Source organism: Otolemur garnettii, unplaced genomic scaffold (genome assembly GCF_000181295.1).
Source record: "Otolemur garnettii isolate 467f Iridium unplaced genomic scaffold, OtoGar3 scaffold00016, whole genome shotgun sequence".
Taxonomy (NCBI): domain Eukaryota; kingdom Metazoa; phylum Chordata; class Mammalia; order Primates; family Galagidae; genus Otolemur; species Otolemur garnettii.
Genome location: NW_003852411.1, coordinates 10,277,264 through 10,293,949, shown reverse-complemented (window position 1 = coordinate 10,293,949; position 16,686 = coordinate 10,277,264). Strand labels below are relative to the sequence as shown.

Below are 16,686 nucleotides of genomic sequence, written 5' to 3'. Positions count from 1 at the left end.
TTGTTTGGCGGGTCCGGGCTGGGGATTCGAACCCGCCACCTTAGGTGTACGTGGCTGGCGCCTTAGCCGGTTGAGCTATAGGCGCCGAGCCAAAGTACGCATTTCTAACTAACGGGGACACCGTCCAGGGAGAGGGCACTGTGCACTCTGACTCCCCACTAGAAAGAACACCTCCCACCAGCTGCCCGGACGTGGTTTTCACCCGCCCAGCAATCCGGCTGGCACTGGAGGCAGCCTCTGGAGAAGGGTAGCTGTCATAGGGCAATGCGGTGGCACCAGAGTGCTTTTGACCTTGAGCTCTGTCCCTTTCTCAGGACGGCTTCCAAAAGCTCTGTTCTATAATTAATGTCTGCTGTATCACATGACGCCTCTGAGTATTTACAATCAACTCAAGATCCACTGACCAGGCCAGAAACTGCTTTCAATGCACATTCTCCGTGCTATCCCTAGTGTCTCAGAGTCCAATTCTTGGAGCTTCTTTCCCCTCTTTTTTTTTTCTTTTGTTGTTATTGTTGTTGAGATAAAGTCTCACCCTGTTGCCCTGGACAGAGTGTCATGGCATCATAGCTCACAGCAATCTCAAACTTTTGGGCATAAGCCATCCTCTTGCCTTAGCCTCCTGAGTAGCTGGGACTACAGGCACCCACACAACACCTGACTAGTTTTTCTATTTTTAGAGACAGGACCTTACTCTTGCTCAGGCTGGTCTCCAACTCCTGAGCTTAGGGAATCCACTGCCTTGGCCTCCCGGAGTGCTAGGATTACCTCATCCAACCTCTCCTTTCCCCTCTCATGGTCCTCTGGCTGAAACCCAAAGGACCTCAGCAAGACTTTCTTGAACTTTATGGTGAAATTATAGATTAAGGGATCTAGACACTGGCTGTCCTTCCTTCCTCTTTGCTCAGCGCCCCCTCCAGAGCCTCAGCACTGGTCACATTTGGGGCCAATAAGAACCACCCACCACCCACCCCACCGCACCCCCTGGGCTGTTGGTGCTGCCCTGGAGAGACCAGGGTGTGTGCGGACTGGAGTGAGGGTGTCCATGCTCAGGACACTATCCTCTGTTGGTGCTGCCCGACACATGTGACACAGCTCGTATATTCCTCCTCCTGCTATGCCCTTGTCCCTCCCCAGGGAAGCTCTGCCTTCATTTCTAGGACTACTATCATCCTGTCCATCTGAGACCCCTTCTCCAAGTGTAGTTTGGACTAAAAATTGCCCACTCCAGGCATCCTGACTGTGTTCCTGAGGAAAGTCCAGCATATGGCAGATGGGTGGAGCCGGGAAAGCCCAACACCTCAGGCCCAGGCCCACACAGGCCTCCTCCACCCACCAGTCCCTGGGGCCAGGGGGAGGCTTTATTAAAAAGCCTTTCATAGCTTGTGTTTCAGTTTTCTGAGAGAAGGCTTGGGGCTTCAGGAGAGATCACTAGCAGATCTCTTAGAACTTAGAGACAGGAAGACTGGGGTTCTGCTTCAGAGGAGTTGACGCTGCCTTATTTCCTTAACAACCATGGAACGTGGGGCTGAGAAGGGGCCTCAGCTGCAATGAGGGGCATTGGAAGGAGCCTTATGCTGAGGCAGCTCAGCACAGATATTCCCCCCAAGTAGATCCATGAAGGTCAGGACGGCCTCACCTGTGGCTGCAGAGGGGCAAACCCAGAGAAACTGTCTTGATCCACCACAGATGCCACAACCTGGAACAAAGGACAGGAGTGCGTGAGGCGCTGCCAGCGCCATTTCCCCATCCTACTGTGTTTTGCCCGAGATTCCCTCCTTTCTCACACCAGAAGCCCATTCTTCCTTGTGCCTGGTTTCAGAGGAGGGCAGTAGCTCTGGGATTAGAAATTGCTGGATTCAGCAACCAAAGAATATGAGTTCTCTGTACTCATGTTCACCTCACCCCTGCTAGCCCTGGCTTGCTTTTTCTCTCTCTTAAAAAACATTTTTTTTACTGAGGTGCAGTTTGTATAACATCAGATTAACCATTTTAAAGGGAGTGATTCGGTGGCATTGAATACTTTGGCAATGCTGTGCAACCACCACTTCTGTCTAGTTCTAAAACCTTTTTTGTCATCACTCTCTGCCAAAATACTACACCCGTGAAGCAGCTGGTCCACCCTTCACCTCCCCCTAACCTGGCAACCACCAATTTTGTCTTTCTGTCTCTGTGGATTCACCTATTCAAGATGTCTCATATCAATGGAATTATATATAACACATGGCCTTTTGCATCCAGCTTCTTTGACATACCATGATGTTTCCAAGGTTCATCCATGTTGGAGCATGAACCATACTTCATTCCCTTCTTATAGCTGAGTAAGAGTCCACTGTATGGATACGTCACGTTTTGTTTATCCATTCATCCACTGATGGATATCTGGGAGGTTTCCATTAGCCGAGGCTCTCTTGACCTCTGCTACTACTGAGCCAGACCCAGCATCCCAGCCATTAGGCTACTTCAGTCCTATAAATGTGCCAAGGTCAAATGTGGTTTTGGAAGGAGACCACTGACCTACTATGGATCATGGCTGAAAAGGTTTGTGACCTGGATTCAGAAGGGGTCTAGTTTAAGGAGTGTAAAGAGAGGGCTGTGGAAAGGGTGGGAAATTCTCCAGCAGACTGAGACATAAACATCAAGCACCCCTAGGCCATGAGGGGCCCGTGCTGGTCCCTTTCCCTAACACGTTCTCTGTACTTGCAGTGAGCCCCTCGTAGCTGTGTGTTCTTTCCATCAGTTCATTCCCCGAGACTCAGCATCCTGTGAGTAACCCTGTGGCTCTCACCCAGCCTCAGGCTACAAGGGAGGAATGAAAGGAGGCTGGAGAAAAATAAACTAGAAGCATTTGCCCATCCTTCAGCCAGACCTCTGCCCTGTAAGCAAGCCTCTCACTGCCATATCAGGGGCACAGCCACAGGAAGATGCCCCCTTGTCCAGAGTCCCATACCCTTGCTTCACATGGCCCAGGACACAGGGCAGGACAAGTGACCCCACCTACCGTAGCCTTGCCGAGGTAATCCTTCTTGGCCAGCTGAGCCACTTGTCTCTCATTTGGTCGAAACAGCCTGCCCATGGGGATCACCACTGGCTCATACAGCTTCTGTTTCTGCAGCACAGAAAACACAATAGAGCAGGCCCTTCATAACTGACCACATCCTTAAGCTGACCTAATTTGTACAGGCCAGACAAGGACCACACGTAGTTCCTTATGTTGAGCACTCCTGTATGTTGCTCAGTTTGCTACAGTCCCCTGGGGTCACCTAATAGAGGTTCTACGGTATTCCCCTATGTGAAAATAGGGGTGGTAATGCTTGTCCTGCCTCCCTCACTGAACTGACACACGGATCCATTGAGATAATCACATCAAAGCACTTATTCCAAATTTCTAAGAACTGATCTTCTTATTGGGTGTTATGTAGGAGCAGTTGGTTTCCACATCACCTTTTGCTGAGAGGCTGTGTGGACATGTTGGTGCCATTTTCCCAGCACTCTTTTTCCTAGGGGAACTTGGCCCCCACTTCTGTGTGCTATCTATGGGGTTCTCTCACAGCACAGGACATACCACCACCACCACCACGAGGGTGGCCCAAGACCCACACAAGGCTCATGACAGTGCTCTCTGAGGATTGGTGTTTGTTGACATGAATAGCGTTTGATTTACAGCCTCTTGTAACAGGTGTTCTAAAAATCAAATTTAAAACTAGTTTCATTCCCATATATGCTCAGACAAATCGGATAATTTTCAACATTCATTCATATAATCAATACATTTTCGTTGAGAGCCGTTATGTGCCCAGCACTGGGCCCAGCCACAAGAACTCACTCGTAACCAACCAGATGTGATCTGTGCCCTCTCAGTGCTCAGGAGCTGCCCTGTGCCGCTCCAGCCTCTAGCATTCCAGCATCCTCCCCCCCACCCCTATGAAGCTCCACTCGGAAGACAGAGTGATGCAGGGGCTCCGCAGCCCCGGAATCTAGACCTCAGCTTCTCACACACGTTCAAGATCTTACGTGGAACTATTCCCAAAGATTGGTGTTACCCAGAACTCACAAAAAGAAAAAGCACCACTCTCATGGGTTCTCGATGGTCTGTCCTCCAAGACAAATCAGAATCCCATGAAACCCTCTCCCTACCTGGATCACCAATGCACTTACCCAGACACTCTCCATGGCCTTGTCGATTTTGGAATGTCGGGGCTCAGACTTCATTCCCGAAGCCAGTGCTAACTGTTCCTCAGCCTTTTTCCATTCCTCCTTCTTGGCGTACATGAAAGCAATATTATATAACACCTAGAGAAGTACAGACTGAGACATAAAACTTGAGAATACTCCAACTCAAAGCCCCCGGGAAGGGCTTACATGGTTAGTCCAGGAATGTTGCCTGCTGACATTTCTTCTGGGAAAATCTAACATACAGAACAATTAGCTTTTCTGTGGAGTTACATCAAGCACAAGCATGGTGTTAACAACTCCTCATGTAATGCATAAGCCCAACATCATGTGCATTCTTTAATAGCCAACAGGTCAGGAAGGAACTAGAACTATTGTGTTGTTTTAGCCCAGAGAAGAATGATTTGCTCAAGGCCCCTTCGGGAGGCAGAGACAGAGTTGGGAATAAAATACTGGTGTGTGTCTTTCCAATCTAGCTCCCACTACTGAGCCTAGGCTGAAATATTGGACAGGTGCAGGGTGGAGAGAAGGTTCCAGATGCACCATCCTGCACCATCACCAGTAGAACCCATGTGAGCAGTGAGACTATACTATGTATAGTAATGAATGCACATTAGGAAACTCCATGGGCAGAAGTTCCTGGGAGCCGGGAAGAGACTTGGCACAGAAGCCATGGGAGTGTTTCACCTGGGCTGGGGAGGGAATGGCAAGTTCAACAGCAGCCCCAGTTTTCCAGGTCTTGAGTTGGGTTGTAGGTTCATGAGTGTTTATTTTACTATTATGCTTCATGATTTACATAAAGAATCAAATAACCTTTGTGATATATTAGCAAGATAAAAAAAATCTTGATATATTAGCAAGATAAAAAAAATCTTTCTTGACTCAAAGAAACAGAAAAGATAGGATATGGAAATGAGGAGGTATGACATTGGAGGCTTGGTTATAAAAGATATTGACACTCTGTCTTACTTTCTGTTGGATGCTTGCTCTGGGAGAAGCCAGCTGCCATGTCACGATAGGACTTGGCAGCCCCAGGGAGATATTTCTATGCCAAAGAACCAAGGCCCCCTGCCAGCAAGCAATGTTAACTTGCTTTCATGGAGTTAGTGGATGGTGCCAGATGACAGGGACCCAGAACAAGTCCAGGAGTGGAGACCTGGCCCACTTCCAGGGGTCTGGAAGCCCAGAAGTGGAGATCTGACCCTACCACTGAGCCTCCATGAGCTGCGGCCTTCTGCATTCACAGGTTGCCCCAGCCCACCTTGACCTTCCTGTCTGGGTCTCAGCCACCTTCTTTTTTTTTTGAGACAGAGTCTTAAGCTATCACACTCGGTAGAGGGCTGTGGCATCACAGCTCACAGCAACCTCCAACTCTTGGGCTAAAGTGATTCTCTTGCCTCAGCCTCTGGAGTACTTGGGACTATAAGGATCCAACACAATTGCCCAGCTATTTTTTGGTTGTAGTTATCATTGTTTGGCAGGCCCGGGCTGGATTTGAACCCACCAGCTCTGGTATGTGGCTGATTCCCTTAGCTGCTGAGCTATAAACTCCAAGCCTCAGCTACCTTCTTTCTTTTGAGACAGAGCCTCAAGCTGTCCCCCTGGGTAGAGTGCTGTGGCATCACAGCTCACAGCAACCTCCAACTCCTGGGCTCAAGCGAGTCTCTTGCCTCAGCCTCCCAAGTAGCTGGGACCACAGGTGCCCGCCACAATGCCCGGCTATTTTTTGGTTGCAGCCATCATTGTTGTTTGGCAGGCCCAAGCTGGATTTGAACCCGCCACCTTAGGTGTATGTGGCTGGCGCCTTAGCCACTTGAGCCACAGGTGCTGAGCCCCTCAGCTACCTTCTTAAGAGAGTTTTCCTCACCACCAGTTTTTATGACTCATAGCAAAACCTTGACACTCTTCAGAAAGAAGGTATGATTTCTCAGAAGCCAGGCTTATACTGTGGAGGGAAGGGAAAGATTATAATTAGGGACATGATTGGAGGGTTTCATGTGGCAAAGAGGGTCTTAGACCTGAAAAGTCCAGCCTCACTTGCAGAGAGGCCCACTCTGTCCACTGAGTCATGTCAACTTCAACTACAAGGGGGACGCTCCTCTCATAGAATTCTACTTCGATGCAGCTGTGGAATGATCCTTTTTCTAGAGCTGTTTGGTTTCCCCTCCCCTTTAATCTGTATAAATGGTTCTCAATGGGGTTATTAGCAATGTCTAGAGATATTTTAAGTTGTCACACTGGGTGGGGGCAGTGGCAGTGCTACTGATACCTAGTGAGTAGAGGCTGAAGATACTGCTAAAAATCCCATAACACACAGGCCATGCCCCCTTAATAAAGGATTGTCTGGTCCAACATAATAATAGCACCATGACTGAGAAACTCCACTCTAGAAGCTGGTGGCATACCTGCCAATTCCACTGCAAAGCCTCCTCTGTGAGAAGAGCAGTAAGCGGCTCAGTCTGCTGCAGGGCTGGGGTGAGGCCACACTTCCCCAGGGGCCCCAGGCAGCTGTGGACTCTATTATTAGCCCTGGGCGACCCTGGGAACACTTGGCTTCTTGTGCCTGAGAAACTAAAGCAAGGGGACTTTTTCCAGTGATTCTTCTAAAGAAAGATCTGTGACATTTGCAGGAATTTTACTCTTCGAAGCCACTGATGTATATTTGGGAGAGAGAAGGGTGGGAAGGGTTGATTGGGAAAGTATATGAACCTTTGAAGTCTAAGCCAGTCATGTCTTTCCCTGTTGATAATACAGGAAAAAAGGTTGTTCTTATAGAAACCTCTACCCCAACCTGTGTTTTGAGCTGTTCTTTGAACAAGAGGGGACATATTTGTGCCAAATTCTCCTCATTTGCTCATTGGGCATCAACCAAGTACGTGGAGTAAGGACTACAAATAGTGGAGTGTGGTCTGTAACTTGGGAACTGAGCAAGGTTATGGCTGGTCCTGCATGGAGTAAACTCATGATTTGGGATTTGTTAGTATAATGCTGGGCAAATAGCCCGTCAGCCTGAATTGTTAATCAAAACATGAAAATTAACATGAGCCAGGCACAGTGGCTCACGTCTATAATCCTAGCACTCTGGAAGGTTGAAGCGAGAGAATCACTTGAGCTCAGGAGTTCGAGACCAGCTTGAGCAAGAGTGAGACTCCATCTCTAGTAAAAATAGAAAAATTAGCTGTTGGGCGCCTGTAGTCCCAGCTATGTGGGAGGCTAAGGCAGGAGGCTGGCTTGAACCCAAGAGTTTGAGGTTGCTATGAGTTAGGCTGATGCCAGGGCACTCTAACCTGGGCAACAGAGGAGACTCTGTCGGTCTCAAAAAAATAATAAATAAAAAGAAAGAAAGAAAATTATCATGAACACTTTCACAAGCCAACATACCCATGTCCAGCCTTCCTTCTGAGAGCCCAAGGGGCTTATTTTTGCCTTTGAGCCTCACATTATTAAAGTGCACGCCGGTGAGTAACTGATGGCTCGGGGGTGAGCCTCCAGTCGTCCATTGTAGTCTTATCTTAAGGGATCACCTGAGTTCCAAGGCATAGGAGGCAAAAATGACCTTTCCAAGGTCCTGAAGGTGTCAACAGCCCACTGTGTCCCTGAACAGTTGCTGTCTGTCCAGCCACAGCCCCTCCTGCCCAGGCTGGGGCCTGGGTGTCTCACCTCACAGGCAAACAGCTTGAATGGCAGCCCCAGGATCTTGTAGTCTATCAGCTGGTTCCCTCGAAGTTGAGTCAAGGCCTCCTTAAGGTCTTTAATGGCCAAATCATATCTGCAGGACAGAGGGAGAAAATCAACCAGACTAGGGCAGGGGAATGAATGCAGAATGAAATGAGTGTCACCATGAACTTGCTCAGTTCCACAGTTACAGACCACACCCCACCATTAGCGATTCTCCCTTCTCCATCCATCTTCCTGTTAGAGTTGTTCAACAACTCTGAGCTAAGTATTCTAAAGAACTCAGGATGAACCCAGTGCCCCCAGGGGCCGTGCTAGGCAGCCACAGGGATTTTCTTCTCTGTTGATTGTGTACAACTCCTACCTTTCTGACAACCCGGCTTGTTGCTTTCAAATACAGCCCTTGTTCTCTCTTGAGAGCTCCCAGCAGAGCCAGCACCTGCCCACCCCGTGTCCCTGCTGAGCCTCCAGAGCTGATCTGGAGTACTGCTCGCTCCTGGCTCCCCACCGGAAGGCCAGGCCAGCCCGGCACAGCTCTCAGGGGTCCCTAATCACAGCTGCTAACTTGGCCTTCCTGAACACAGCTTCTCCCCTGGCTTTTTTTGAGATTAACTTAGATCTTGGTTTTGTGACCTTCTTAGTCTCCTCTCCCTTCCTGCCTCCTCCACACACTTTGGATAAAACAAAAAGAAACCCTACTGTTTAAGGCCAATAGATAGCATTTCTAATGCTGCTCCCAGGCACGTTGGATCTGAGTTGCACCAAGAGGCTCAGGGTTGTCAGGGTACGTCCTTAGATTTGCAGCAGAGAATGGGGGCTGACCACAGGGGTGTGGGCGGGGGCTGGACATATGCTCCTGAGGAAGCTGACCCAGGTCTTGTCCTGTCTTGTCTCCTCCTATTTCAGAGGCCCTGTTAAGAGGGAGACTTTGCTGGGCTGCAAGGATGGGGGCAGCAAAAACAAGGTACCCACCCTTTACTCCACCTAGCTCCCTGCCTGGAAGAAACAAATCTGGCTGCCTGGTTGTGACTGCCACCTGGGCAACTGGACCAAAAGTCCCTACGCCACTCTGTGACCCAGAGCTGCCATCTGGGCTTCCATGGAGACAAGTCTGGGATTTGTTGTGGTTTTTCTTTCTTTTTTTTTTTTTTTTTTTTTTTGGTTTGTGAGGGACAGAGTCTCACTCTATTGCCCTGAGTAGAGTGCTGTGGCATCATCATAGCTCATGGCAACCTCAAACTCTCGGCCTCAAGTGATCCTCTGGTTTCAGCCTCCCACGCAGCTAGGACTACAGGGGCCCACCACAACGCCTGGCTAGATTTTTTATTTTCAGCAAAGAGGGCATCTCACTCTTCCTCAGGCTGGTCTGGAACTCCTGAGCTCAAGTGATCCTCCCTCCCAGAGTGCTGAGATTATAGGCAGGAGCCACTGAGTTGGGATTTGGACACAGGCCACAGGACTCCTTAAGAGGTTGAGTGGGGTGGTAAATAGACCAGGAGCCAGGAACCAGATCCAGAAGCTCTGCCACTAACCTCAAGACCCCAGCAAGTCACTTCCCAGGCCTCAGGCTGCACGTCAGTATTAAAGCATGAGATTGTACATATACAGAGAAAAAAACACGCACATGAGGAGCTGGCTGGTCTGTGGATCCAACTTCTGGAGTCCAAACCACCTGGACCTGAGTCCCGGCTCTGCCACTACTGTCTGGTGAGGATAAGCAAGTTATTTAACTTCTCTACATTTGCTTCCTCAAGAATAAGGAAATAATAATAGCATGTACCTCATAGGTTGTGAGAACTAAACGAGCTGAAGCATTTGGGTGGCTAGGCCAGCGCCTCCCTCACAGTAATTTACTGTTACAATTATTATTTTTTCAGCCCGAAAACTCTACCAATTAAATCCATACACCGATCATTTATTATGTGCTTACATAAAGCACTGTGCCATATAAGGTATTATCAGATTTCAAAAATAGCTGGTGCTGAAGCTAGAACTCTGATCCCAGGAAGCTAGCGCTGAGAGCAAGGGCTGGTTGGCCCAGAGAGTCCTGAGAACATGAACACAGGATGGCTGCAAGACCTGCCCACCTTTGAGGTGGGAGGCTGGCTTTCTCTAGACTCCTCCTTGTTGATAGAGATAATTGTAAAACCTATTAGAAACATGCAGATGACTCCTTAATAAGCAGTGGGCATTTTAAGTGGCTTCCACGCATCTTTGAGATGGTCCTGGGAAGGGAAAAAAGGCAGCGTGTGGCCCTTCCGTGTCAGCCAGAGGGTGCAGTGACTGGCTGGATTGGCTGAGCCACTGAGCCTTCCCCACTGAGGAGAGGCAGACGCAGGTGTCCGGTTCCCTGGCAGCTACAGTTTCCACTGTGCTCTCCTGCCCGTTTGGGAGCCAGCAGAAAGTCCCAGAGGGCTGCTTTTAAGTGCTGTCAGCATTCACCTGCAAAAGTGCCTTCCTCTCTGCTGAGCTGGCCAAGCAGATGGATTTCAGCCTGGAAGTGCCAGCGCCGCCGGGGTCTACCCGGCCTTGCCTGAGCCCAGCAAAATTGCCCTTACATAACTCTCTAGCCCATCAAGATGTCTAAAGATCTAGGTCCAGCGGGTAGGAGACGGAACTGACAAATTATTCAGTGCATGCTTTTTGTTAAAAACAAAAAAACAAACCAAAAAAACCCACAACCCCCCCAAACAAAAAACAACCCCCAAACCAAAAACAATAAAACAGGCAGGGGTGGGGCCTGGCGTGATGGCACCAGCCTGTGGCCCAGGGAGGCTGAGTTGGGAGGAGAGCTTGAGCCCAGAAGTTTGAGGCCAGTCTGGGCAGCATAATGAACCCTGCCTCCTTCCTCCAGGGTCTGTCTCTAAATTAATTAATTATTTTTTAAAAAACAAGGTGGGGGTGTGTGTGCTAAGTGTCATTTTAAAAACAAGTCTTTGAAACATCGACCTGCCTTCCAGCAGGTCACTCCCTGCTACAGGCATCTCCTCCACTCCTCTGCTTGTTTACCCATGAGGGGTCCACTTTGACACACAGCTCTCCTTCCAGCTGGGTGGGGTTGAAGAGGCTCAGTATGAGAATTCAGAAATAGCATTCAGCCCAGTGTGTGGGTGGGTGCGCGCAGCAGGAGCCCCCGCCTCCCTGATGCCCTTCAAGAGGAGAGTTCTCTTGGTGCCATTTGGAAGCACCCCCGGTAGATGGGCAAGGTGCTGGGCTCCCCCCACCCCCGGCACTGCTGGGCTGAGTGCATTCTTCACACCCACACTCTGGTGACACCCCGTGGGGCACCTTTGCTGTGCTGGGCCCAGGGCCCCCACTCCTCCCAGGCAGGGGTTTACCAGCTGAAGGCAACCTGGCCCTGGCTTTTCACAGCTCTGACCTTGAGAGGTTTATAATCACCCCCTTTTTGTGATACTCCTGTAAAGGTTTCTTAGTAACTGCTGACGCCCCTATTAATGGCTGGTACAGTCTAGAATCCTGGAGTTTCTGCAAATTTAAAGTCAAATGTCAAACACAGTTGGGTTGCTGCAGGGGGGCTCTGGCTGCAGGGGGGTGGGTCTGGTAGGAGTTTGCCTCCATGCCCTTTCTTGTGTCCAGGTCAGCGGGCTTTGCTGCCTTGGCTCTGTAGGTTGTTCCTTCAAGGTCTCACCGTTATCTGCACAGTGAGACTCATAAGGCCTGGGGTCTGAGAGATGATTTAGAGCTCTCTTCTCCCCTTTTGGATGACAAAAGTGGGGCCAGAGCTGGTCCATGGTCATCACTAAGACACCCCTTGCCATCTCAGAAATACACTTTAACTTTGTTCTTTTGGAAATTTATAATGACAGAAGAGCAACATAAGAGAGTAGGGGACATGGAAAAATCATTCATAACATTATTTCCCTGCAGCACTTCCCACTGTAATCTGACCCCACTTGTTAAGGAGTAATTTCTCTGGCAGAGCCCTGGCTTCTCCTGTAATCCTAGCACTCTGGGAGGCCCAGGCAGGAGGATCACGTGAGACTAGTAGTTTGAGACCAGCCTGAGCAACAGAGTAAGACTCTGTCTCAACCAAAAAAAAAAAAAAATGCAATTTCTCTAAGTCCTCATGGGACTTATTTAAAAATATAACTAAAATGCTGATCACAGTAATCCCAGTGCTTTGAAAGGCAGAAACAGAAGTTTCTTTTCACTTGAGGCTGTAAGTCTGAGACCAGCTTGGGCAAAATAGCAAGACCCCCATTTCTTCAAAAAATAAAAAAGTTAGCTGGGCACAGTGGCTTATGCCTATAGACTTAGCTACTTAGGAGAGGAGGCAGGAGGATTGCTTAAGCCCATAAATTCAAGGTTACAGTGGGCTATGTTAGTCCTGCAGCTCTCTAGCCTGGGTGACGGAGTGAGAGCCTATCTCTAAACTAACTAAATAACTGAATAAATAAATAGCACCTACAGCACTTGCCCAATTATGCCTTGCGTTATAATTACTGGTATTCTTGACTTGTTTCCCCTTTTTAATTTATAAGTTCCTTAAAGCAGAGACTATATTTTTCTTAGTTTTGTTTCATTAAATAAGTGTAAGTAAAGATTGCTTAAGAAACTCAGAGGAGACATATATACATGGTAAGCAAATATCTGGACTAGACACGTTACAAAAAGAGACACAAAAGAGGGAGTGGTGGCTGCTTAAGTTGTACGTGGCTGGGCTGACCGCACAGAGGATAGTGAATGACTAGGTGGCAGCTGGACCACGTAGGAACAGGCAAGGGAACGTGGCCTTTGCCTTGTCACAGTAGGAGCTGCTGGAAATTCTTAAGCAGATCACATTGATTTTTTTAAGATCCCTTTGTGTGGGGCACAGTGGATCATTCCTATAATCCAAGCACTGTGGGAGCCCAAGGCAGGAGAACCGTTGGAGGCCAGGGAACCGTTCGAGACCAGCCCAGGCAATATGGCAAAACCTCGTTTCCACAAAAAAAAAAAAGAGTAAAAATTACCTAGGTATGGCGGTGCACACCTATAGTTCCAGGTACTCAGGAGGTGGAAGTGGGAGAATCATTCCAGGCCAGGAGTTTGAGATTGCAGTGAGGTATGATTGTGCCACTGCACTCCAGCCTGGGTGACAAAGTGAGACCCTGTCTCTTAAAAAAAAATTTACTCTGGAATTAGGATGGAGGTGACAAGACTGGTAGCTGGGAATACAGTTTAGAAGTGATTGCAGTAGCCCTGATGTAAAGTGAGGATCTGAATTAGGGCAATGCTAGTGGGAGTGGAGAGAATTAAGTAGATTTAAGAGACATTTTAAAGCCAACCTGATAAGATTTAGGGAGAGAGACTTTCTGGGTCAGTCCCGGCTACAGACTTAGTAGCTGGCTGGTTAGAAATGGAGCTTGGTGGTGAGGGAGAGGGTGGCCTTGCCCAAAAATGGATCCTTAGAGTTTATATATGGACTGTCACGTCCATATTCTCTTGGAATTGTATACAAAAGAATGTATGTGTGTTTCTGGGAAGTAAGTCCATACATTTTGCCATTTAACAATCACTGCTATAGTCATCAAAGGGCAAAGGGTCAAGAATAGAACTGTAGGGAGAATTCTAATACCTAGAGTTTGTGCAAAGAAGCCAGCTTGGGGTGGAGAATGGTGCCCCCTTTATATTACTTCTTCACTAGAGGGGTGAGTTAGAGATAAAATTTGGTAGATTTTTTTCCTTTCAGATTTAATTATTTCAAATCACTGATAAATTGAATCCTGGATTTTTTTTTTTTTTGAGACAGAGCCTCAAGCTATCCCCTTGGGTACAGCGCCATGGCATCACAGCTCACAGCAACCTCCAATTCCTGGGTTCCAGTGAGTCTCCTGCCTCCGCCTCCCAAGTAGCTGGGACTACAGGTGCCCACCACAACGCCCGGCCATTTTTTGGTTGCAGCCATCATTGTTGTTTGGCGGGCTGGGCTGGGGATTCGAACCCACCACCTTAGGTGTATGTGGCTGGCGCCTTAGCCACTTGAGCCACAGGTGCCAAGCCTGAATCCTGGATCTTGTTCCTAGATCTTTCCCAAATCCTTCTAACTCCCTAAAAAAACTTAGACCTCCAAGCCCTGGGTCTTGTGGGGACTTTTGTGTGCAATTTCTTTCTGAGGTCCTTCCTTCTTTTACCAGTTATTCTACTCATTATAGGCCATTAGACCCAATTAAAGAAATGGCTTTTGAGTTTGTCTTTTGAGAGTTAAGATCAGCTGGAGGATTTCTGCTGGGCCTCTTTGCATAGCCTATACACGTGCAGAACACGGAGGGTTGAGGGAGAGGAACGAGAAGAATGTTAAGAAGGGTAACAGGCAGAGGCATGATGTCAGTACAGGCAAATGCCTGGATATCTCCTCTCAATCCCAGGCTCTCCCCACATCTCACCTGTGACTGGTTTTTCTTTTGGGAACTCATTCAGATCCTTAACTGCATCTACCTCTTTAAAGTCCTCTGAGCTGCTTGTTCTTTCTAGCAACAGTTGAGCACCTGGGTCTTACAGGCTCTGGTGCTGACCAACCCATAGGACCAAGGCCCTTCAAGGTGGTACAGGATGGGACCCCATCCCCCTCCCTGACTTCTGGACACCCCTGCAGGCCTCCTCCTGCCCTTGACTGCTCCATCAGTGCCCTACCTCACCCACCCACATCCACACCATGTTTATACCATTTTCACTGTTACAAAGAAAGTTCTTTGCTAGCCTGAGCCAAAGACTGATGGAATAACTTCTACAAAGGGACAGCTTGCCATCTCCCAAAACATTTGAAATTAGCATTTAGAATTTTTTCCTTTGTCATTTTTATATTTGTTATGAGGTTACCTGTGGGAGATGGGGGAAGTAGGAATTGAGATTAACTTTTATTTTGTATTCATTTATCATTTTACTAATTATTTCATGTTGACTATAAACACATGAAAAAACCTGCAGATAGGGTCATGGAAGAAAATGACTTCCCTATGATCCTACCGCTCAGAGATTTACTTCTTTTTTTTGAGACAGAGTCTCACATTGTCACTGTTAGTAGGATGTCATGGCGTCACAGCTCACAGCAACCTCAAACTTGTGGGTTCCAGTGATTCTCTTGGCTTAGCCGCCCATGTAGCTGGGACTACAGGTGCCCACCACAATGCCTGGGTATTTTTAGAGATGGGGTCTTGCTCTTGCTCAGGCTGGTCTTAAACACATGAGCTCAAGCAATCCACCCACCTTGGCCTCCCAGAGTGCTAGGATTATAGGTGTGAGCCATCGCACCTGGCCCGAGAGATTTACTGTTAACAGTTGGGTCTGTGGCCTTCCAGACTTTATCTGTGAAACAGAAATGAGATTGTGGTATACGCACTGTTTTGAAATCTGGTTCTAAAATTTAATATCTACTGTGAACTTTTTTGTAATCAATATACATCTATTTATTGTTCTGTATTAATTTATTTGTATGTAATATTAATTCATGTTTTCATTTTTGTGGCTGAATTATATTTCATTGAATGCCTTAAATCAGGCTTTTGATTACATTTTGTTGTAATGAAGCCAGATTTTCATGCAGCTTCATGATAATCCTTGTTCTGTAACCGCTCAGTCCTCCTGGCAGCAGACTATCATGGATGTCCCCATGAGAATGAGTCTCAGGCCCGTGGTGGTTACGTAGGCTCATTGTCAGTATGACACAACAGACTTATCATTTGGTGGCAGGCCTGCCTTCCCTCCCCAGTGAGAGGTTCTCTCTCACACTGGATCACTTACTTCTCTGTCCGGTAGTAGAGCATCCCTCGTTGGAAGTAAGCCACTGCCAAGTGCTTGTCTTGGTTAATGCTTTTGGTAAAGGCCTGCAGAAAGAAGGATCCATATATGGCCCTGGAGCAAGGCAGTGAGGAGGTGTGACATGAACCAGAGGGAGAGAAAAAGGAGGGTGAGAATGGTTGAGGTCTTGAAGGCAACAGAGGCTGAGGGCTTGGACCCCGGGGATCAGAACACCTTGTATGTCACTTCCTCATTGCTTGGCATATGGCCCGTTACCTAATCTCCCTGGACTTTGGTTTTCTCTTTCGTAAAAATGGGATATAACTATCTGCCTTTCAAGATTGTGGATAGGATGAAAATAATAAAATTAAAGTATATAAATTGTCATATTTTGTTATTGTACAGGTGTGCTCATTACATGAATATCATACAATTAAAATAATAACCAATAACAGTGCATAGAAAATGCCAGTAGGAAGGGCTCAAGCAGGGAAATCAAGAGGGCAGAGGAAATGAGAAGGCCAGGAGCAGAAGATGCCGGGAGCAATGGAGAGTGGTGAGGGCGAAGGCCTGGGAGCTGAGAGGTGAGAATGGCCCTCACAGTCTGGCCAAGGAGCCCATGCCCAGGGCAAGGCAAGAGCAAACAGTCCCTGCTGGTATAGCTGTGCCCAGACTAGCTTTGTCCTCTGCCAGTCTCTTCTCCCTGACAAGGTGCACTTCATCTCCATCAGCCCTCAGAATGTGTAATGCTGGCTGCTCAGCCCTCCAGCAGCCCAGGACCCTCACAGGCTCCTGTCTGCCAACTCTGGGACCTGAGTTTGACTCACCAGGCTGCGAAAGCATTTTGAGCCATTTCTCTCTCTTCCTGTCAGGTGGGTGTGGCTGAGGTTTGTTTACTTGCCAGTCAGAGTAAGGCTGTTTATACGAGGAACTGGCTCTTTATAGGTAATGGAGAATCTATCATCTGTCCACACACTGTTTGCCTTGCAAAGGCTGGCAATGAAAAGCAAAAATAATAACTAACTTGAACAGAATGGTGTGAAGTTACAGAGCATGTTAAGAGTTGGTGTCTTGGCTCCGTGCCTGTGGCTCAAGTGGCTAAGG

The 16,686-nt window shown here is 48.0% G+C and overlaps 1 protein-coding gene across 3 annotated transcripts in view; it reads right to left on the bottom strand.

The window, feature by feature from the left end:
• Positions 1-16,686, bottom strand: part of NCF2 (neutrophil cytosolic factor 2) — a 31,718-nt gene that overhangs the window by 12,756 nt on the left and 2,276 nt on the right. For 2 of the 3 annotated variants that reach the window (XM_023510760.1, XM_023510761.1), the window contains 5 exons: positions 15,586-15,668; positions 7,831-7,939; positions 4,156-4,290; positions 2,999-3,106; positions 1,637-1,696 (listed from right to left, as the gene is read on the bottom strand). In XM_023510760.1, the coding sequence (XP_023366528.1) occupies positions 1,637-1,696; positions 2,999-3,106; positions 4,156-4,290; positions 7,831-7,939; positions 15,586-15,668 (495 nt within the window). Of the gene's footprint in view, positions 1-1,636; positions 1,697-2,998; positions 3,107-4,155; positions 4,291-7,830; positions 7,940-15,585; positions 15,697-16,686 lie in introns of all 3 variants that reach the window. The other variant, XM_023510762.1, reaches the window with a different exon arrangement.